At 41.4% G+C, this 23,033-nt stretch overlaps 1 protein-coding gene and 2 non-coding genes across 8 annotated transcripts; all 3 read left to right on the top strand.

Annotated features, from left to right (window-relative positions):
* The first annotated feature begins 1,444 nt into the window (after positions 1-1,444).
* On the top strand, positions 1,445-21,266 carry eif4g1a (eukaryotic translation initiation factor 4 gamma, 1a). 6 transcript variants are annotated; one of them, XM_074688185.1, is made up of 33 exons: positions 1,445-1,897; positions 3,638-3,765; positions 3,844-3,930; positions 4,183-4,215; positions 4,752-4,772; positions 5,090-5,266; positions 6,156-6,255; positions 6,997-7,107; positions 7,785-7,936; positions 8,182-8,274; positions 8,752-8,827; positions 8,902-9,822; positions 9,920-10,008; positions 10,661-10,862; positions 11,027-11,160; positions 11,271-11,390; positions 11,654-12,043; positions 12,266-12,412; positions 12,518-12,751; positions 12,969-13,073; positions 13,218-13,508; positions 13,719-13,836; positions 13,921-14,023; positions 14,311-14,660; positions 14,787-14,908; positions 15,039-15,211; positions 15,370-15,495; positions 16,192-16,273; positions 16,394-16,492; positions 17,030-17,173; positions 17,267-17,348; positions 17,754-17,894; positions 19,840-21,266. In XM_074688185.1, exons 2-33 carry the CDS (start codon positions 3,691-3,693, stop codon positions 20,019-20,021), a joined length of 5,280 nt encoding a protein of 1,759 aa, XP_074544286.1. In that variant the 5' UTR covers positions 1,445-1,897; positions 3,638-3,690; the 3' UTR covers positions 20,022-21,266. The 6 variants fall into 6 exon arrangements, with proteins under 6 accessions (XP_074544286.1, XP_074544288.1, XP_074544290.1 ...); XM_074688186.1 differs by lacking the exon at positions 1,445-1,897 and adding an exon at positions 2,409-2,489; XM_074688187.1 differs by lacking the exon at positions 4,752-4,772.
* LOC141804949 (small nucleolar RNA SNORD66) lies at positions 12,088-12,164 on the top strand. Its single transcript, XR_012599670.1, has one exon. It is a non-coding gene; the product is annotated as a small nucleolar RNA SNORD66 (small nucleolar RNA).
* Positions 12,806-12,881, top strand: LOC141804950 (small nucleolar RNA SNORD66). The gene has a single exon (XR_012599671.1). It is a non-coding gene; the product is annotated as a small nucleolar RNA SNORD66 (small nucleolar RNA).
* Positions 21,267-23,033: the final 1,767 nt, after the last annotated feature.

Raw genomic sequence — 23,033 nt, 5'->3', positions numbered from 1 at the left:
TTTAAAGGAGAGAATCATGGTTTAGGTTTGTATTTGCTGCATCAGACATCAGAGCGTAAAAAAAGAAAGATCTGGTAAATAAACAGTGACGACTTGGGCAGTCTGCAGGAGCCTCCAAGAATGCTACATCTGATATAAATGGAATGGAAAATCTCACTTGGACGTCTGGCAAACAACAGAAATGAGATCTATAACCAGGGAAGTTAACACTGTACATTGACCCTATCTGGATCATTAATTGACAGTGCAAGAACTTAAGCAATGAACAAACATTTGCTCATTGACTGATGATATTGCCATGGCCAAAACAAACCTGATACGAGGCCACAAGGCAAAAATTAACTTTGGGCCCTTATTGAACTGCATTTTTTTTCTGACAAACTATTTTGTGACCACTTCACCTCATAAATCAAGTGATGACCCCATTCTCTAGAGTAAAACCTCACTTTTCATATACCTATACATGCTACCTGAAAACCAAACATTTTAAATGATCAAAGATGTGGGCAAGTGAGTGTCCTAAAACACGGTCACATGACTATGAGCATGTGAAATGGTATATATGGCCTTTGACTCTTGTTAGATTAAATGATATTTGATGAGATTTACCTTAAGACAGAAAAAATATTTTGCATACTGCAAAAATCTTTTTAAAGCCTTTTACTTTTTTTTACAAAACAAAACAGTAATTATAAGATATGATAAGATCTACATTATTAATCCCTAAGAAATTACGGAAGTAGTTGGGGTCACTAGTGAGCCCCTACTGATCCATTAATTGTTTTAACCCTTCAAAACTTAACACAGGATAAACAGGTCTATTAAAAGAAATATTAATATTGCAGATTTAAAAAATCTATTTGACAGTTTTCAAAGCAGAAAATGACTGTTTTGTAAAGGTTTTCCAATAATTTTCCCTTTTATTGGTCACTAAAAAAAGCAGATGAAGAAAGGCTTTTTGGGGATTTGGGGAGCTTAATTTTTTCCCCCCTTGAGTCTCTTTGAATTACACTTTTAAATGAAAATTAATGACATATGACAATTAAAAAAAAAAAAAGTAACTACTGTCATTTTTTTTTATATTGTTCTTTTGTGGACTTGAACAGATTGTAGTAACTTTTGTTTGTATCATATTTGCATTAAAAACATTTTAAGCTTAAATTTGATGAAAATTAATTTCATAAACACAGTTCTTCTCTCCTGCTTCTGGTTAATGGAGAAAAAACTAAGACTGTTAGATAGTTTATATTGTATTTTGGTGGGCCAATGTTTTTAAAAAAACGAGTATATTTACATATTATATAACATTTCTGAGGTTAATTTTTAATATTTTTTTCAGATAATATCTTGAATTGATAACTGAACGACAATGGAGTGCATACTACAGCGGACTTCAGCTCCTGTATCATGTGATCAAGGAGCCGGCATCACATTTTGATTTTCCCGGAAGTTACCCATGCGACTCTGAGGCGCACCGGCTCCATAGAGCAGAAACATCATCGCATTATGGCCTCTCTCTGAGCCTCCTGATGTCACAGCTGTGTACCCTAACCGGCAATCCGTCACCATCGACGCCTTGATCATGGACCTCCGGTCCAGAGGCTTTTTTCGGGGCCATCGGAGTTGTCAGTAGTACTCCTAAAGTACTATATTATTTGATTTTGGGCACTGTCACTTTTGCATGCCCAAGGATTTAAAGCGAAGTGACAGAAGTAGTACTCACCCCATCTGCCGGGCAGCTAACAAGCTAGCTCACTAAGTCAGTAGCCAAGAAGGGCATCACTTTTTTGGAGTAAAGGACAAGGAAACTACAACAGCACTATCTTCTGTAACAGAAGACTGATCAGAGGCCGATTCCCCGAGTTATCACCTGCAACACAATCTCTATTGATTCCTGGTAAGAATTCAAACTGACGGCGTTTCAGCTAGCTTAAGTGCACCGAGCCTCGGTTCAGATCTGTCGACACGCTAGGTGGCTAACTTTAGCTGGTTTCACGGGCCCAGCCGGCAGTCAAGCCACACTAGGACAGCTAACCAGCTAATCGCGGCCAGTACTCGATAACGTATGCAATAAAATCTATCCAAGTATATTGAACCCGCGTAGAAGTGTTTTGTGGATAAAATTTAATTTAGAGCCAAAGCCATTCCACTGTTTGCTCAAATGACAGCCCGGGTATACGGCTCTCGTGGCTAATCTTCATTCGGTCAACATCGTCGTTGTCAACGGAGGCTTCATGAGGTTACGCTCGGTACCCTTGACGCTTTATGTTTCGCTGTCTAAATATCAAATTTTACTTTGTTTTCAACAAAGCCCTGAAGTAAACATAAGGACACTTCACTTCATATTTACTGGCTTGTTTTTATGGTGCAGATTGAAATGAAGCATGAGGTTAAATGTCGGGCCTGTAGGTGAATACATCTAGCAAGGATAGGGCAGGGCTAAACCGCTAACATTAACCAACAATAGCTCAACTGTAATCTAAAGGGTGGTAAGTTTTCCACATAATTTCATTCATCTTCAATTCAACAGCATTTTAGCATTAATAATGGAACACATCATCTTCAGACTCCGTAAAATGACCAAATTTAGCTTTGTGTTGGTTAAGGTTAAATGTGGATCAGCCACGTAGCGTATTCAAGCAAAGTGTCTGTGATAGTGGGACACGTAACACTAGCCGGCAGTCTGCTAACGAGTTAACCTTCTTCGGCCGGGAATACCGCGTCGCTAGCAGGCCATGCAATATCTTTCTTCCTATGAAAAGTCTGTAAGGCAAAGAAAAACTTTCCTAACATTGTCATATCTAATAAATGCTCATAATTTTGTTAGCCCTTGGTGCTGGCAGAGCCATATGGTAGCCTATTACATGCTCTGTCTGAAAGAAGCATGGCACTAGCTAGCAGCTAACGACAGTTCCCGTGTCAGCAGGTGGATGTTGTATGACACGTCTGCTCATACTGCTTGTTTCATAGTTTGTGTATTTCAGCGTGCTTTTTCTGTCCCTGTATCTACTCAATCGTAGGTTTGCTTGTTGAGAAAACTGTAGTCAGCTTCTAAATTGATATCAGATGGTCGTCAGACTGAATGAATCATCTGCACATGTAGCCAGCACAACCAGGGGGCATTGAAGCCACTGTTAACAGAGTGAATGAACTTTGACCTGAGGTATCCATTTTCTGCATTCACTCATACTTGGCCATATCCAGGTGATGTTGTGGTAGTAATAAGTAAGTTACAAGTAAATCTCCAAATGTTTGTATTTGATGCCCATTTTACATGTTTTTCTCCTTTATGTCCTAGATGTACTGTATGGCAAAGTAATAATTATAAAAATATATATTTCTTATTAGTCACAGACAGCTCAGTCAATTTCCAGTTGTCATTAAATATTCGTAATGCATTTGCTGCTATAAGTGAACTACATTGTGAAAGCTGGTGATGTTATCATAGGCGCAACCACAGGCCACACCCTCCCTGCACAGTCAGATGTTGCTACATTTGAAGTTTAGTGCACCTACATGTTTCATGGTATTTTATCCTCTCTTGCTGCTTTTATTTATTTATACTTAATGAAATCATGATGAATTTCAGTCTTGGCTTATTGTTCTTTGTAACATATCTTGTTCCTCTCTTCTTCAGAAAAGGTTGGCAACACAACGCCACCCTAATGCAGAACCATAAAAGAACGTGAAATGAACAAACCACCACAGCCTATAACGGGACCCACCTCTGTCCCAAACCCTGCCCCATCCCCTGGACTAACACAGGTGAGTACAAATAATCTTTTAAAATGTAAAGATAATATATTGAATTATGATTGATGATAAGTCTTCTTTCCTCTCAAGGCTGCCTACGGCCCTGGACAGCCTCCCTCTCTTGTTTTTGCCACCCCACCACCTCCACAAATGAACTCTGCACCACAGCCAAGACAGGTATTGTTAAGAGCATGCTTCTTTTAGGAGAATTCTGTGTTAAGGCATACGACTGTATATTACATTACTTAGAGAACCTCCCTTTTATACTCTGTCCCAAAGATATCTGACATGGCTTCCCCTGCTTCAAGGCTTCAGCTTGTTGTGTGTTTGTGTGCCTGTGTGCCTGTGAGTGTTGTAGCCTATTTGCAGTCTTTCTCTACTTCGTATGTCAATCTTGACTTCTTTCCTTTTTCTCTGCTGTCCTCCCAGTTTGCTGCAGGCCCCCGTACTTTACACCAACAGGTACTAACACCTCTCAGTGTTCCTTACAACCCCTCTGTCTCCTTCGTTTAATGCATGCTTTCAGTTCTACATGTTAGAGCATCGATTAAGAACAACACAGTTAAGAGTCTGCTAAGCTGACTTCTGTGTTTCACCAACAGGGATTTTATGGCACCTCTTAACAATGCTAACGTACATAAACACTGGCAATCCCAAACTCATATTCAGCTTACAGTTTTATAATTAAATCATCTAACTTTTAAAACCTGCAGTGGTCGTACTTTGTCTATGTGCATCTGTCTATGCACATCTGCTGTCCCCCTGGTCCCATAACTGGGACCAGGAGGACAGCAGGGTCCCCTTACTTTACAAAGTGTCATATGTAGCCCTAGTTCTCCAGTTTAATTGTTCATGTCTTGGAGATACTTTTCTGCTGCTTCTCGTGCGCTTCCTGCTTGCACCTTGTATTCTCAATCTTCCGCATTGTCTCATGTCCACTTTTTCACCTTAATCTCACTCCCTCTCTTGCTTTCTGCTCATGTGTTGCGCGGCTGAAGGGTGGATACAGAGCGTTACAGGTAACAGCCTCTCTCTCTCTCTCGTCCCCCTCCTTTTACTCGGGCTAACCTCAGTCTAGCAGAGAGACTTGACATTCAGTACGATTGAGACTCAGTGTAACCCAAGAACTGAACTTGCTGTACACATTGGCAGTTGCTGAGAGTACACTGCTACCAGCTGAGGTCAGGGTGTGCTGAACATACACACAAGCTGAACATTTTTATACTCAAGACAGGAATATCACAATCAAGATGCAAAATGGACACATGGTAAAACAGGTTCATTTGTGCTTTGATACACTTTAACCCCCTCCTCTTCTTCCTCATCTGTTCTCCAGAGCTACTATCAGAACCGACCGGCCATGGCCACCAGTGCTCCAAGGGTACAAACGAGTAGTGGCCCACGACCCGTCGGACCTCATGTGTACCCGTCGAGCTCCCAGATGATGATGATTTCCCAGCAGCAGCTGTCTTTCGCTGGCTCTCCTCAAAGCTACTTCATCCCCTCTGGACAGGTTGGTTCAGCACTTTTTTACAATGTCACATTAGCAACATGCCTACCCAACAAATTGTGCATACAATACCAAGTTTTTGGTCATGATGTATTGCTCAAGACACAATGTAGTACTTTGTACAGACACTGAGTGTTGCATTATAGGTCATTTGTAGTCTTCATCGCTTTGTGAGCAACTATTTTGATATCAGTTTTGCTTTCAATTTTTTTAATGTGGATTTTATTTTTGTATGGTTCTCAGCTAACGAAGTGTGACAGGTCAGATTGATGTACCTGTGTAGTTGCGTTTTGTGATAAGCTAAATATCACTAGGGACAGGTGCCTTTCACATTTGAAACGATACAGTACCGATGCCTGGTACCTGGCAATTGGTATCGGTACTCAATAGTACTAATTTCCAGTACTTTTGTGTGTTTGTGTGGTAATAAATATTGATTATTTTAACAATAAAATTTCAAAGTTTTTTTTAATTTAACACATTTATTTCTCAGTATATAAATTTGCAATGCTGTGTTCATGCCCAGCATGGAAAATCACCTATTCTTCTACTCCCTCACAGTCACAAGGATGCTTTCAGGTATCTCAACATGGTACCTTTCGATTTTATGTGAATCAGTACTTTGTGCTACAGACAGAATTTGGTCGGTACCTGTAAAAGTACCTTATTCAGTACCCACTCCTAAATATGACTGAGGTTTGAAGAATACCAGACAAAAGTCTTTTAATTGAGGTGGAAAGGAGAAAATGAAACAAAGTAGGAACTTCTCTTAGAAAGGGAAGAGAGTCATCTTCCAGTCTGTTACAGTTAAGGTGACAAGAGCAACAAAGCTCCCACACTGAATTGTTCCATCTACTGTTATTGTTTCTGACTCTTTATGTTGTTTCTGCAGTACCGGCCCCCATATATGCCTCCCACTCAGCAGTATCCTGTTACCAGCGGTACAGCAGGATTCTATCCTGGAACTAGCCCTGCTGAATACTCAGCTTATGGTAAGGGGTTTAGCCTAAAACCAACAACAACCAAGCCCAACCAATAACACGAAGAGTTATCACTTTAAGGGAGGGCATTTCAAACAACTTAAGCACAGATTTTATGAAGAGAACATCCAGGTTCCTCTCCAAACATCCACACACCTCTGCCAGGACGATCTGTCTCTGGGTGTGTTGTGGTTTTGCTTGGCTTGTTGGTGTGTTTTATGGGTTTTGTACACGTTGAAGTGCCAGTTGCATGTGGTCTGGCTTGATTCTGCTTTGGCCTGTGGTCTTTCTATCTGCAGTCTCACCTGACGCTGCCTTTTAGGTTCCATGAAATGACTGCAAAACAAAGATGCTATTCTCATGTTGAGTTCTTGTCAGAGGAATCATCTCTGAATAGGATTTGGCTCAAAGAAGGGATTGAACTGGACTGAGAAATGACAAATTAAAACTCAGGAGTATTTAAAGAAAATCAACTCCAAAAATTGAATGAACTGAATTTTATTTTCCACTAAGTCCAAGAACAAGATTCTAACTTTAGAAGAGTACAGATATGAAATTATGCAGCTCTTTAAAAAGAAGATGTAGTATAAAAAGATGAACGATATTGGTCATTTCATGGGATCTTTTTAACACCCTGCTCCCTCTGGATCCTCTCATTAACTCATTCTGCATCTGTCTCTTCCTGCCCTCTTCTCCTTCTTTCCTCCCTCTCCCGTCCCTAACTCCCTCCTCTCGTTTGCTGCGTTGGTTCAGAGCCCTCTCTTGCTGCGAGGGAGAGGCGGGGTGGCGGGGGGAGAGGGGGCGGGCGAGAGAACGGCCGTCTCTCTCTCCACGGTGCTCCTCTCACCTCCCAGCGCTACCCTGGTGAGTAGTGTGTGTGCTTGTGTGTCGGCCAGCGGGCTTTAGTGGCAAAACTCTCTGTGGCACTTTCTGTCTCTGAAAGTGTTGAATGTTTTATTTTTTTTCTCTGTTTCTCACACTTGCATACTTATATGTTCAAATGATTCACGGACTTAAGGTCGCTTATATCTATTAACTGATTTCATTAGGAATATTTAACAATAATACTGCGGCAGTGTCATTAAAATCCACACCAGAACTCAACCCTGTCAGTGGAACAGGGTCAAACAGGATGTCAGCTGGAAGTAGTGCTGTTGAAGAGTTAAAATGTTGGTGTGCTTCTGTGTCGCACAGTTTTTATTGTTGGAATCCTTCCAGTTTGGTTTTTGTCTGGTTTTAATGAATGACATGTTCAGTAAGTTCTCTATCGGAGAATTAATGAAATGCATGCTCAGTGAATTGTAATCAATAACTTTTGGAATTCACTCAGGCTTCCTCCTGTTGTTAGGCAAAATATCCGTGGGTCACATAGTTCAGTTCAACTTCACAGCATCAAATAAACGCACTTCTGAAGAGTCTATACAAAGACCAAAGCCAGCAGATCAGTTTGTTGAAATCTTGGTGTATCATGAAGCTGCATTGGGGGCTTAAAGTGTGGTTTCCTCTGCATTTATACTCTTCTTTTTTTTCTCACCCTCCAGCCGGGGCGTACTATCCAGCTCAGCCGCAGTACTCACCATCTGTCCAGCCCGCGCCAGTCATGATCAACCCCGCACAGCAGCAGCAACAAGCCCCGCCCCCTCAGCAACCACCTGCACAGTCGCAAGGCCCACCAAAGAGGGAACGCAAACCGGTAGTGTGTCACAACAAAAGAGCTGCACGCCTCATATCTGAGGTCAAAAAAAAAAACTGAATGGGCAGAAGTGTTTTGTCTGTTCAATGTGGAACATTCTCTTTTACCTGAAAATAACAATAGTTCTTGCTATCCCAGCTGGCAGCTGTAGACCAGCAGCAAAAGGAATTTTTTCACACTGTTTGTGCTTTTATTGGTCTAAATATTTTGATGAAACTGAACTTCTGTTCATTTTTCTGTTTTAGATAAGAATACGAGACCCTAACCAAGGCGGGCGGGATATCACAGAAGAGATCATGTCAGGGGGAAGGTCCACAACCACACCAACTCCCCCACAGGTGAGCAGGGTTTGATCTCTGTTGACTGATTCAAAAGCTTTAAGACTCAAGACTTTGGTTACAAGAGAGAATTCAAGTATGTTGAATACCAAGGAATTAATAAGTAGTTGAAACAGAAGCAGAAAAGTAAGAGTAAGAGAATTTTCTTGCCTTCTAAAGCTTTCAACGTACATTTATGACAAACATTTTACAGAAAAAGAAAAGACAAACTAGAATTTTGTTGATTTGTCTGAACAAAGGGCACATTGTCAGAGAAAACAATGCTCTGCTTAAGGGTTTTTCACAGAGGTGATTGTACGTTTTCACCTTCTTTGTGTTAACACCTCATTATCCAACCGGCAAAAATGTAGTGACCGCGAGCTTCGACTGAAAAATATGCACTAATTCCTCTGAACTGTGATCATAGTTTTTGTCTGGTTTAGTTTTTTGAATTAAAAGAGCAGTTAAAGAACACCGAATACATTTTTATTTCTGCAGGCTTCAACAGCAGATGGAAGTCCTGCACAGACCAACGGCGAAGTGATTCAGCCTGTTACTACAGCCACAAGAAGAGGTGAGTGTGGTTTCGGTTTGGTTCTGAATTCATTGAATTCTTCTCGATCTCATATTTTTTGTTTCTCCACACAGATGATAGTATTGAGCCTCCCTCCAGTGCTGACACCCCACCGCCCCCTGCCACAGAAAACACAGAGCTAATGACTGAGGCTGAAGAGGAAGTGGACAACCAGATTTCACCCCCTGCGGCGTTAGCGTCACAAACTGTAGCCCCTGGTGCTCCTACTGAGATACCACAACCACCTGTAAAAGACCAGCAGTCTTCCTCTTCAGTCCCTCCTGCAGCAGCATCTACGACCCCTCCTGCTGAGGGTGCAGATAAAGTTGATACTCAAGTTGGAGACACAGTAGACGCTCCTGTTGTCCCCTCAGTGCCGCCAACAGCACAAGAGGCACCTGCCAAAATGGAGGCCCCACAGGCCAGTCCAGCTCCAGCTGAGAAAGCCTTAGAAATAGAGGAAGAGAAAACTGATGAGGTAGGAAAACTGGAAAAAGAAGAGCAGGTGGTCAGCGCTGTAGAGGAAGCTGCAGCTGAGGTTGTATCCGCTACTCCTGTCAGTGAAGAAAAAACAGAGACAGCAGCTAAAGCAGAGACGGAAGTTTCTCAGCCTGCACCCTCTGAACAGGACCCTGCTGCTCCACTGACTCAGAGTGAGGCCCCAGTCCTCGCCTCTGCTCCTGAACCCTCACCTGCCCCAGAACCTGAACCTGCAGTCGAACTCAAACCAGCTGAAAAGACAGAGGCTCTCCTCTCCAACGGCCTTCCTCAGGACACTGAAGAGCTGTCTGAGGAATTGTCGTTTTCAGACACTAAACCTGCTGACAAGCCAGATGCTTCTCCATCTCAGGAACCCACACCTGTGGCTAAAACAGCAACGCCAGCCCAGGAGGCAACAGAAGAGGAGAAGGACAAGCAAGAGGAAGAGAGCAAGGAAAAAAGTGAAGATGTCTCACCCAAACCTGTCCCCACAGAGGAATCTACTACTATGCAAGGTAAGATGGAGTAAATTCACAGCCATTGGTGGTTGTCATTCGTCGATGCTGGTCTTGAATGTGATTTTAATGTCAGTACTGTGTGCTTGTCTTTAAGCTGCTATGTCTGTGCCAAAGAAGAGGAAGAACATGAAGGAGTTCAACAAGAAGGAGGCCATAGGAGACCTCCTGGATGCCTTCACAGAGGTGGGTATCAGACCAGATGACGGCTAGTAAGAACTAGAAAAGCACTCAGAGCACAGACCTCCGCCAAGCATAATGTGATTGTCACGCAACACTTTAGTCCTACTTTAATGTTATACTCCCTTTCAGCAGACTGTCTGCTTCAATTTGGTGCTAGTTGCAGGTTTGTACAATGATTTGTTACCTGACAGTGTTAAAAATTAGGATGAGCCAGTACATATTTCATATTCTGGATTTCAGTTTCCAGAATGTTGCCAGGATCTGGATCGTACTTTTACATCTGCCAGAAATTATGGCGACCGTGTCTTGTATTGTTTTGTAAAGCAATCCAACCATTTATTGTTGAGTTATATACACACATGGTGAAAACGGCCCTATCTCACAATGATAAAGAATCCTTTAAAAAAGTCCTGGATCCAGACGGTGATCCGGATCACCTCCAAAATCGAATCACTTATTCCTTTTCCCATTTTGAACATTTCCTGAAAATTTAATCAAGATCTGTTTGTTACTTTTTGAGTTGTGTTGTTCACAGACAAACAGACAAAATCTCCCGAAAACCTCCTTGGCGGAGGTAAAGAACGCAGGCTTGCATCAGAAGGATATTTGTTTCCGCGAACAACTGAATCATTGTTAAACTCATTCATCTCTGCAGGAGCAGGGTGCCAAACCTGCATCTGAACCCTCGTCTACTCAGCCCGACCCTGTCCCTATTGCCCCAGCTGTTGCTGCACCTGAACCTCCTGCTGAGGTTGCTGACGAGACCTGGGAGGAGAAAGAGGACAAGCAGAATGCAGAGCCCGAAAAGACTAAAGCCACACCTGAGCCAAGTGGGCAGAAATACCAGTACAAAGAAGGTAAGCTGGGACCAGAAGTGGTAGCCAAACTGCAGGCAGTGATATTGATATTCCACCTGTAAGTGGTTTTAGGTGCGGAGGTATTAAGTTTAGAGTCAAGAGGTCAGGGAGGTTTTCTCTAGACCCCAGACATTTAATGTTAATATGACTCTCCCGTCTCCCAGAACAATGGAAGCCAATTGATCCAGAGGAGAAGAAGCGGTATGACAGAGAGTTCCTCCTGGGCTTCCAGTTTATCAGTGCCAGTATGCACAAACCTGAGGGCCTTCCTCTTATCAGTGATGTGGTCCTGGACAAGGTACACTCAAGATTTCTGTCTTTTGGCTGTTCATGACAACAGATAAGGAAACCTGACAGCCTGCATTTGTGCTAACTATTTGTTTTTCCTTTTTTTTTTTTTAATCACAGGCAAACAAGACTCCTCTGCGGCCTGCTGATCCAACACGACTGATGAATGTTGGTCCTGATTTTACTCCCTCATATTTGGGGAACCTTGGGAGCAGATCAGTGGGAGGACCACGAGGCCCGGTGAGCGAAATTTGTTTCTCTACTTTCTGAGTTTGTTAATTGTGAAGAAAGAACCACTTTTTTGTCATATCCTGTTGTCATTATGACTTAAGTTTGTCAAAAACAGATTTTTGTAGTTAACTCCAGAGCTTGTTCTTGTGTTTTATAATGTAATAAACTGGGATTAAGTTTTCTATGTGTGAACCTACATCAATCACTTAACTGTGAAGGTGAAGGTGTTCTGTCCAGCTTTTTATAAACATGCCTTCCTCCCTCCCCTTCAGCCTCCTGGGCCGCGTCGATCCCAGCAGGGTCAGAGAAAAGAGCCAAGGAAAATCATCAGCAGCATGTCCCTCAGTGATGACGTGCAGCTCAACAAGGCAGAGAAGGCCTGGAAGCCCAGCACAAAGAAGGCAGCTCGTGGCCGGGGTGGGGATGACGATGAAGAGGATGATCCTGAAGCTGCCAAGACTCAGGAGCTGTTCAAGCGCCTGCGCAGTATTCTCAACAAGCTGACCCCTCAGAAGTTCCAGGAGTTGATGAAACAGGTGACAGATCTGATGATAGACACCGAGGAGAGGCTGAAGGGAGCCATCGACCTCATCTTTGAGAAGGCCATCTCGGAGCCTAACTTCTCTGTGGCCTACGCCAACATGTGCCGCTGCCTTATGGGGGTAAGTAACACACAAGTGCCTGGATGTACTGCTTCTGTCTTTCGCTCCTGTGATGACTTCTGTTATGAGCCACGTGTCTGGGCCACTGAGTGTTTGTGATGGTGTTGAGGAACTGATGGAGCAAACTTTCAATTGTTTTATTTTTCAGTATTTAACCATCAAGTTTCTATTTCTGAGCTTTAAATGTGTAACCAGAAGCTTTGTCATTGATTTTTCCTCCAGTTGAAAGTCCCCACCTCAGACAAGCCAGGACAAACTGTGAACTTTCGCAAACTGCTGCTCAACCGCTGCCAGAAAGAGTTTGAGAAGGACCAGGATGATGATGAGATCTTTGAGAAGAAGCAAAAAGAGATGGAAGCTGCAAAGGAGGTATGACCCATAATCTTAGGCCTTCACTGCCCAAACAGTTGAAGTACCACAAGATTTGGCCGCTGATTTGACCTTGTTGCTTAACCCATCTGTATCTGCCTTCAGGATGAGCGAGAACGTATGAGAGTGGAGCTGGAGGAGGCTAAAGACAAGGCCCGTCGCCGCTCTCTGGGAAACATTAAGTTCATAGGAGAGCTGTTCAAGCTGAAGATGCTGACAGAGGCCATCATGCACGATTGTGTAGTGAAACTACTGAAGAACCATGATGAAGAGTCTCTAGAGTGTCTCTGCAGGCTGCTCTCTACCATCGGGAAAGACTTGGACTTTGAGAAGGCCAAGGTTGGAAAACTTTCACACAAACTGTCGGACATTTGTTTTTCACGCTGTATTTGTCTCTAATGATGACTCTCTTTACGTGCCACGTGTCTGGGCCACTGATTAGTAGTGATGGGAATGAGGATCTGATGAGACAGCTTGACATAAAAGCTATTCACCAGCCACATTTCTTAACCATCTTAAATTAAAGCTCATCTTTTTTTTTCTGTGTCCCTTTTAGCCTCGTATGGATCAGTATTTCAATCAGATGGACAAGATCATCAAAGAGAGAAAGACCTCATCCAGAATCCGCTTCATGCTGCAAGATGTCATAGACCTCAGAAAGGTAAATAGAAATTTCTACCCAACAAGATATTACAATAACAGTACATGTGTTTTTACAGCAGTGAAAGTGTTAATCAAATGACCTAAAAGACGAATTCTAAATGAGAATTTTTTTTCTTAACCACCGAACATTTTTGATCCACAGAATAACTGGGTTCCTCGTAGAGGGGATCAGGGTCCCAAAACAATCGACCAGATTCACAAAGAGGCTGAGATGGAGGAGCACAGAGAGCAGATCAAAGTCCAGCAGCAGCTCATGTCCAAGAAAGAGGGAGGAGGAGGAGGAGGAGGAGGCAGGATGGGGGGAGGCATGGGAGGCCGAGGCCCTCACACACCAGGCGGCAGGAGCAGCCAGCCTCAGGATGAAGGGTGGAACACGGTGCCCATCTCCAAGAACAGACCCATCGATACCACCCGTCTTAGCAAGATTACTAAGGTAGAGCCAGAGTCTAATGCAAATATTTAAGCCTCGCCTTCAGGTCTGTCAGTGGAGTCACATTTTTTTCTTGGTTTCTGTTTTATTTCACTTTTATTTTTGAAGTTTGGGTTATTTCAATGCTTAACAAGATATGAGAAAAACACTTATAATCCAACACTGGTTTGAATGGAGAGTTGAAAAGAAGATATTCCTTTTTTCCTCCATCAGCCCGGTGCTCTGGACTTCAACAATCAGCTGTTGGCTCCAGGAGGAAAAGGCATGTGGGGCAGCTGGGGCAAAGGCAGCAGCGGAGGCACCGGCGCTAAACCAGCCAGTGGAGAGCAGGGTAAAACCTCATTCAAACAGACTGGCAGCGTTTTAAGTTTCTCGTCAGTGGTCATTGTGTTAATCTGTTCTCCTGCGTTTTTAGAGTCTGGTCGTCCCGCTACCAGCACCCTCAACCGCTTCTCAGCCCTGCAGCAGTCTGGATCGTTGGTGTCTTCATCAGAGTCTGACCGGAGAGTTCCTCAGAGGTATTTTGCTTCTGTCGATTTATTTTTTATTTTTTTATTTTTTTTCCAAAAGATCCTCTCTTTATTGTGTCTCTTATTGGATATTTGGCTTTGACTGAGGAGCTTTTCAGAGACTTTTTAATTAATGAATAAACCCTCAATTTGGTTTCTTTATAAATCAAGATACTTCTATGGATCTTCAAACAGTCATTTTTTTGGTATTAAAATATTTCTGAGATTTCAACGCAGGCTTCTGTTCAACGAACATTATTTTAACCTTGAGCCTTCATCTCGCTTCTGTTCTTCAGGTTGAGCTCCAGCCGTGAGCGCGGCGGTGATAGAGACCGTGGTGATCGCGACAGGGATCGGTATGAGCGCTTTGAGGGGCGGGAAGGGCGCGACGACAGGTACCAAATCACCAAGAGAAGCTTCAGCAGAGAGTCCCAGGAGCGTGGCGGCAGGGGTGGAGAAAGCAGGGCCACAAATGAGCCTGTGCGTCGCGTTGCTAGCATGACCGACGATAGGGATCGAGGAAGCCGGGACAGAGGAAGTAAAGACAGAGGAAGCAGAGATAGAGGAAGCAGAGACAGGGGAAGCAGAGACCATGGAAGCAAAGATAGAGGAAGCCGGGACAGAGCTCCAAGCAAAGATCTTACAGGTAAAACACCAACACAAAAGGAACAGTTTGGAAAGCATTGGCATTAAGTTTTGAGATATATTTGTTGATTTGAGCTTTCAAAAGATTTTTTATGTCACAGCTAAAATGATTAACTTCTCCTTGCAGCTAAACGTGAGAGCGCCCCCACTCCTCCTCCCTCTCTTCAGAAGCCTTCCCTGACAGAGGAGGAGGTGGAGAAGAAGTCTAAAGCCATCGTTGAAGAGTACCTCCATATCAACGACTTGAAGGTACAATCAGGCCTCAGTAGCACTGTCTGCCTTTCACTCAGTGAACTGCATTTGAATGTGCAAAAACCAGTTCATGTTTGAGCTGTGGAAGGGCTCTGATGCTCAGCATCTTTTTCTTCTGGTGCTGTAGGAAGCGTTGCAGTGCGTGGCAGAACTCAACTGTCCCTCGCTGCTCTTTGTGTTCGTGCGGAACTGCGTGGAGTCGACACTTGAAAGAAGCACAATTGCGAGAGAGCACGTGGGGTTGCTGCTTCACCAGCTTGTCAAGGCAGGGTCTTTGCCTCCTGCGCAGTACTACAAAGGGTAAGCTTTAAGGGCTGAAAGAACATGATCACATTGTGTGAGAAACACCTGTAAAGTTTAACTTTATAGTATGATAGTTTGCTTTTAATATTTGGTTGAAATAACCTGTGTGGGACTGAGGGATTGAGTAGTGTGTGTGTGTGTGTTTTGGACTGTAGGCTGGAAGAGACCCTGGAGGCAGCAGAAGACACAGCCATAGATATACCTCACATCTGGCTCTACCTGGCTGAACTCATCACCCCCATGCTCCATGAAGGAGGCATCCCAATGGGTCAGCTCTTCAGGTGAGCAGCAGTGCAGGAAATGTACATCAACAATTTTATCAAGGAAAGCTCCCGACAACTTCCCTTTGAGTCTTCATTAACCAGTAAACTAAACACGTTTCCTCATTTCTCACAATATTTGAACCAGACTCTAGTGAAGAGTCACTTAGACGACGGCTGGCTACATTGTCAGTAGCCTATTGTTCCAGAGAAAGATTGCCCAGGACCACAACCTTTTTTTTTTTTCCTGCATTCTGAACTATTTTAATTCATAAAATTTTGTCTTTTCCTGCAAAGTTTCATAATTTTGATCTAGTCTTTTGTTCTGTCTCGGGTCTTTTTAAACTGTTTGTAACCACATTTTGACATCAGGATAATAAAATTGATTTAGATCTGCCAACATTAAAACCCATTTGAGCCAGCAAGAAAAATTCAAACAGCTCCTGAAAGAAGAAAAGTCGAGCTTTATGGTGATATATCCGTGGTATTGCGGTCCTGCATAGGAATCCACATAAAATAAAGATCCAGTCACAGGCAACAATTGTAACAAGCTGTTGTCATTTTGCAAGTGTTTACATTTCAAGCCCACAATGTACATAAAGACATCAAACTAGGAAGCATGAGAACTGGCACCGTTTTTCTCATCTTCTTATGCTTCTTTTAATTTAGCATCCAAAAAAGAGTTGAAATTTGAATTGGTCTTGATTTTGTTTGCAGGGAGATCTCAAAGCCTCTTGTGCCTCTGGAGAAAGCTGGCGTGCTGCTGGTACAGATCCTCAAGTTACTCTGCAAAGGAATGGTGCGTCTTCAAACTGTCTATCTCTCTTCTTGTTCACAATATAGTCTCCATATTTTAAGTTTCACCTTTTGTAGCTTTATTGGTTTGGATGTTGATGTGTGATTTTTATTAATCCTTCAGACCCCAAAGAAGGTCGGCGCCATGTGGACGGAAGCTGGCCTGAGTTGGAGCGAATTCCTGCCTGAGGATGAAGACGTCAACAAATTTGTGACTGAACAGGTCTGTGTGATAGCGTTAAGCAAGGAACAGTAAGAAAAGCTCCAGTCTTAGGCAACAAGTGTTTATTTCTGCTGTCTGTCTGAAGTGTTTAGAAAGGAAAATGTTTTTATAGCTGCAATTTACAAACTCCAATAGGGACATGATGGGAATAAATATCCACTCATTAAGTGATGTACATTCAAACCCAAATCTCTGTTGAAGGAAGATTGAGCAAGTAAAAGCTTTTTTTGATAAGTATTTAAGAAACAAAGCATTCAAATTATTAATTTCTGTTGGGATAAGAGGACAATTGAATTCTCTTTAAAAGAGTAACACAAACGACTTGCACATCAATCCTTCAATTAATATTAAATTTAGAAAAAAAAAAATTAACCCCACATTTTTTTTTTACGTTATTTTCTGGTTTTGATCTTATTTTGGTAATTAAGAAAGAAAGAGATACGCAAAGCATTAGGAGTGAAAGGCTTAAGAATAGATAATTTACCAGAGCAACTTAAGTGAACTCTTATTTCTTTTTTGTTTGTTTTTTGTTTTCAGAAAGTTGAGTTCACCACGGGAGAGGAGATGGAGTCAAAGGAAGAAGGTAAGAAGAACATCATGAGCCCAGAGGAGCTCAGCAAACAGCTGGACAGACTTCTGCAGGACAAAGCCAACAACCAGCGGATCAGAGACTGGGTGGAGGTGAGTTTAATTCAGCTGATTTTCTTCAGTTAATGAGCTTGATGTTCTTCACTCTTACTGAGAACATTTGAATGATTTTCCTCCATATTTCAGGCTAACTTGGACGAACAGCAGAGTTCATCTAACCAGTTTGTACGAGCGTTGATGACATCAGTGTGTCAGTCTGCCATCATATGTAAGTATGAGGTTGAACACAGAAAATCTTATGTGAATCTTCTACTGCCAGTCATTATGTTTACAAGCAGCTTGAGAAAATGGAGTATAACTCAGTGAGCACAAGATCAGACTGTGTGAAGTGCATGTAAACAGCATAGTCAGACTGAGAACAGACTTGGCATTGCTGGATCAACACATGTAGACAATGCAACTGCTATTGGACTGTACACAGACCAGACTAGATCCCCTGCTGTGATTTTACGGTGGTTGGACTGCTTTGTGCATGTAAATGTACTGAATCTTAATATTTCACATCACAAGAATCATCTTGTAGACCTGGAAGCTGTTTGTGTTTTTTCCTGCACATAATGTTATGTCTCCTCCCTCATTGAACTAAAGTTTTTTTTTCCTCTCATCATCTTAGGCGACAATCCATACAGAGTGGATGCAAAGCAGATAGGCCAGAGAGCCAGTCTGCTGCAGAGATACCTGCATGATGAGCAGAAAGAGCTGCAGGCGCTGTACGCTCTCCAGGCGCTGATGGTGCACATGGAGCAGCCAGCAAGTGAGTGTCCAAAACTCCTTTTGCTACTAGGATTTCACTTCCATTAAGTTGAGTTTTTCTCCAAGAAATGTTTGTTTTTGCAGTCATGCTAAACTGTAGTTTACATTACACCTATAATCAGTGCACTTGCTGAGTAACCAGTCACCACTAGGGGTCACCAAAGCACCAGAGTTTTTTCCTCTGCGGGGACCATAAAAGCATCATGTGAGCCTGTTTCTGCCAGGTTAAAAAACAGTGAAACTTTACCTAAATATGTGATGCTAAATTGAAATTATAACCAGTTTAATTAAAGTTCCTCTGCCTCCTTTTTCTTTTTTTAACCTGTCAGGAATGGGCAAAAAAAAACCTATCTTACAAAAAAAAAAGTAAATTGGGATGATGAAGCCCGTTTTTTGTTTTGGCACAACATGTGTAAATTAATCAAGTTTGCAACAAGGATATTTTTTGGCTATACATCTAAGTCAGGGGTCTGCAACCTGTGGCTCTGGAGCCTCATGCGGCTCTTTGACTCCTTTGCAGTGGCTCCTTGTAGCTTTGAAATATTAAAATACAGGGTCTTTTTATTTTTTTACAGAGGGTATTTATGAAAATGACACAGAAACTAAGTATAATTATGATTAAACATTTTGTACTAAAAATGCATCACCCCTTGAAATAAAGCTTTTCATTTTTTTGTGATTTTTTTTTTGCAATTTTTTGAGATTTTTTTAATATATATATATTTTTATTTCCATTTTCTGACATTTTTGCAGATTATGAAAAAAAATCCCCTTTTTTGGAGATTCAACAATTTTTTGATTTTTTTTTTCATATAAATACCCTTTTTTTTCAATTTTAGAAAGTTTTACATTTTTTAGAAACTAAGCAAAATTTTGAAAATGCATTATTCAGGTTTTTTTTTCTTGCAAATTTATGACATTTCAGCATTTTTTTTTTGAAATAGCAAAATTTTGACCATTTTTAATTTTATTTTTTGTCAGCTAATTGAATTTTCATAAATTTAGCATATTTATGAAATCTATCACATTACAAATTTCTTTTTTTCCTTAAATTTGCAAAATTTTTTGAAAATAAAAAACTTAAAATTTACATGTACAATTTTATTAAAACAAAAGCTTATATGATTAATAGATTACAAACTTTTTTGTCTTAATGTGAAGATGAAGTAGATTTTTTGGCTCCTGAATGACTTTCACTCGAGTGAGCTGACGCAAAACGGCTCTTTGCAAAGTAAAGGTTGCAGACCCCTGATCTAAGTCATCACTTTTCTTCTTACCAACCCGCTCCTCTTTGGCAGTTGTTTCTGTCTTGTCAACATTTGGCTGTTGGCTCTGTGAAAGAAAAGTGAATTGATTTTGGCACAAAATGAGCTGTATTGATCAATTTATCTTTAAAACATGTGCTTTTTTGAAGCTAGAGCACAGCACCAGGTATGAGGGACTGTCGCCTGAACACTGAAATACAGGAAAGAAGAACATCAATGAAAACTTCTGTGTGATAGACACATTTGTAAATAAGACTTTATGGATTAAAGTGAGAACCGCTGCACAGTTATACATCGACCTTGGTTTAGAGATCAATCCAAATGAGACACTTTAGAAGAGGGGACTTAAACCCTCGAGGACTGAATGGAGCTCTGAGACAGAACAAAAGAGATGTCTGCTGTTTGGCTGTGATTCACTGTTATTCAGTTGCCTTATCCAATTTTGAGCATTCACATAACTGTACTATCTTAAAGTGATGTTATATGAGCACTACACTGCTGTACAAATTCAGCAGCCCGACCTCATATTGACTGCAGGGCTGTACTTTTGTATGCTTGTGTTATCAGCTCTCTCCTTCTGCAGCACACTGTGCATGCTGTTAAACCCACTGCAGCAGAATAAGCAGTCTGTCTCTTCTTCCATTCAGTCAGTATTGATCTCTCTGTATTGTGTCCCTGCAGACCTGCTGCGGATGTTCTTCGACCCCTTGTACGACGAGGATGTCATTAAAGAGGAGGCCTTCTACAAATGGGAGTCCAGCAAAGACCCCGCAGAGCAAACGGGCAAAGGTGTGGCCTTGAAATCAGTCACCGCCTTCTTTACCTGGCTCCGTGAGGCCGAGGAGGAGTCTGACAAGGAATAGACTGAACTGAAATCTGCCGCCTCCCTGTGGTGAAGCAGGGGCTATGCAGGCGGCTCCTGAGATCCATGGACAATATTGCCAGAGGCAGACTCAAATCAATCCTCAATGAGGATAAATCTTTATTGTTTTCTTTTCTAAGAGAGATGGACTCAAAGAAACAATCATTTCTCTCTACCCTCCTTCTCTTGCTTCCTCATAATTTCCCCACCTGCTTCTGACAGCAAGTGTCCTCGACAAATAAACTTGAAAACTGATTGAGCAGGATTGCTTGTTAACGAGGTGTGTAGTATGCCACATCACTACAAAAACCTTTTCATTTTTTACTTTGGTCACAATAACACAAAACCAAACTGGCTGCTTTTTTATGGTTCTAGATAATTTTGCCTATCATCTTCTCTGATGTGCGAGAACAGAACGCGGGGTGTGTGGTGTTATGGGTTCCCTGATACATTGGTATCATCATGTGTGTTCATCCAAACTCAGCTCTTATGTCTTTGTCCCTTACTGGAGTGCACAGCATGACTGAAGTGTGTCTATTACTGAAAACCGTGGACGAAATGTTGATAGACAAATGTTCATGAACTAATTCTAATTTGATAGATGGAATTTTTAAAACATAGGTCACCTAATTTCTCTCCCCGTTTGCCCATAATGAACTCTGAGGCATATACACGGAGGACTGATACTGACCGTTGATCCTGACTACTAGGGGGTGGTCTTAATGCTTCCTCCAAGCCATCCTCTCCATCCCTAGTAGTGAACCACACTGACTCTTCATCTTTACCTCTTCTATACTTAAACCTGAACTGTCGTAGAGGACACTTAATGATCCAATCACCGTTGAAACTTGAAATCTACAGAAAATTGACTTGATGAAATATATAAAGAAAAAAAAAAATCGCAGAAATGATCCGAAAGCCTTTTCTACTGTAAGTGGAAACTTATTTCAGGAGCGTTCTGTAAATATATAATAACAATTACAAAACTTTTTTCTTCAGTTTTATTTTTCAGAAATGATAAATTGCTGATGTAATTGCAGTGTCCTTTTCCAACTGAAGCCACAGTTGTCCAGATGCAGAGAGGTGCTTTAGATAATCCATTGATTATTATTATTAGTTGTATTGGAATTTTGTAAATATTTTTTTTTTGCTTTCTTTATTTAAGAAATTATCGCTTCTTTTGCATCGGAAACTGGAAAGATGAGGTTACAGAGCATTGCAAATAAAGGACTTACTAAGTTGCAGAGCAGTTTTCTAGTAGTATGTTTGAAATGTGCCTGATGAAATGGTGTTTTTATGGATGTATAACAGAATTGTTTTATGGCTGATTTTATTTATTATGGGGGTACCGTTAACATTGTCGCTTTAACGTTTGATCTCCATTCATTCAGGGGCTATTTTAACATGCAGTCAGTATTCCGGTCTCTGAAACATCTTGACGCACAAAGAACGCCATGACACAATGGGCGTCATTTCCGCTTTTTCTTCCTGTATCTATAGCAACAGCAGCAGCAACAACAGCAGCAGTCTGCAGACTTCCTGTCCTCAAAAGACCGAGGTTCCTTGTAAACAGAACATGTGCAGAACACAAATGAATGTTCCTTTGGATGGGGATATCCTGATAGGCGTATATATGACCAAATATTTGGGTAAGAAAAGGAATAACCCAGGGGTAATATTTCGAATTTGAGAGGGTTAATGGCTGATTGTAAATGTTGCCTTTGTCTGCAAAGTAGCAGCCCCTGGTTCCATGTGTGTGAGAGAAATTTCACAGTGGTATGATTTAAAATTAAATCATCCCAGTCAAAGTCTTCATAACGATAGGTAAAATAATATTTGTATGATAAAGTCAGCACCAAGTATGCACAGGTTAAAGATCCTATTAACAGAGTCCCAACAACTACAACCAACCGTACAAGTTTGTTGGTGAAACTCTCTAAAAGTTGCTGCATTTGTAGCACAATATTGTCGAGTCACAACAACAGAGGATAACTAGAGTGTCTGTCAGTGAAAGAAGTGGTGAGAAGGAGTCCCAACATTGATACCACAATCAGAACAAGTGTGTCTGGAATGATACACAATCAATTAATCAAAAGGATTCTGACTCCTCTGTTTGAAGTCCAAACCAGCGGAAGCCTAAAGGTAGGGCCCTAAGAACAGAGGAAAAACCAGTTTGACTTGAAGTCCCTTTTTTTAACCAGTTTGTAAGTCAACAAAAGTAAGAGTCCCCACAAGGGTTCATGAACAAAAAGTGTTTGTTGAAATCGCAATAATATCACAAATTTTAGTTATCGAAGTCATTTCAACACCAAGACAACAGGGTTTCTACATAACTCCCAATTTCTAATTTGGGGATATGAAAATTATTGAAGCTGCTGTTTTATTTGATTTATTTTTATTCATTTCCAAGGAGAGTGGAAAACATATTTTTACATCACCAGTGGAGAACTGTTAGGTTTGCTTAACACAGTTCCATCTGTTCTCTGGTTACTTGTTGACTGTTTGTACAACCAAAGTGCACAGTGGTAGAAAAAAAAAAGAGCACAAACAAGAAAGAAGACACAAGGGGAAACTAAAAAGGTGTGTCTTTTTTGTGTTTGCATTTTCCTTTTGTTTTAGCAATTCTCTTTTTTTATTGTCATGTTTCTTTAGTTGATGCATTTTCTTTCTTGTTTTTTTTTAAACATTTTTTTTAGCATTTTTTTATTTTTGTTGTTTTTGTGTTTTCTTTCTTATTCACTTTTTTGTTTTTGTTTCATCATATTTTTACACTTCAGGGCCACCATAAAAGTGGGTAGCTCACTATTTTAAAGTTGGCTGAACTATAACCTTACCCCCAGGTTACCCAGACATTACGATCTTCAATTAATGTAAACAGAAAGTCTAGAGGGCTTCTAGGAAACATCCTGTTGTATGTTGTTGACTGAAGGCTAACGCAAGAAATTGAATGACATGGTTTTCTAGAAGATTCTGGCGAAATTTGAATGCAACGCTAGCTGGCTCAAAAAAAAAA

This window comes from Halichoeres trimaculatus, unplaced genomic scaffold (genome assembly GCF_033239565.1).
Source record: "Halichoeres trimaculatus isolate MK-OKI-2021-1 unplaced genomic scaffold, fHalTri1.1 fHalTri1_scaffold_15, whole genome shotgun sequence".
Classification (NCBI taxonomy): Eukaryota; Metazoa; Chordata; class Actinopteri; order Labriformes; family Labridae; genus Halichoeres; species Halichoeres trimaculatus.
This window is presented reverse-complemented; position numbering and strand designations above follow the sequence as displayed.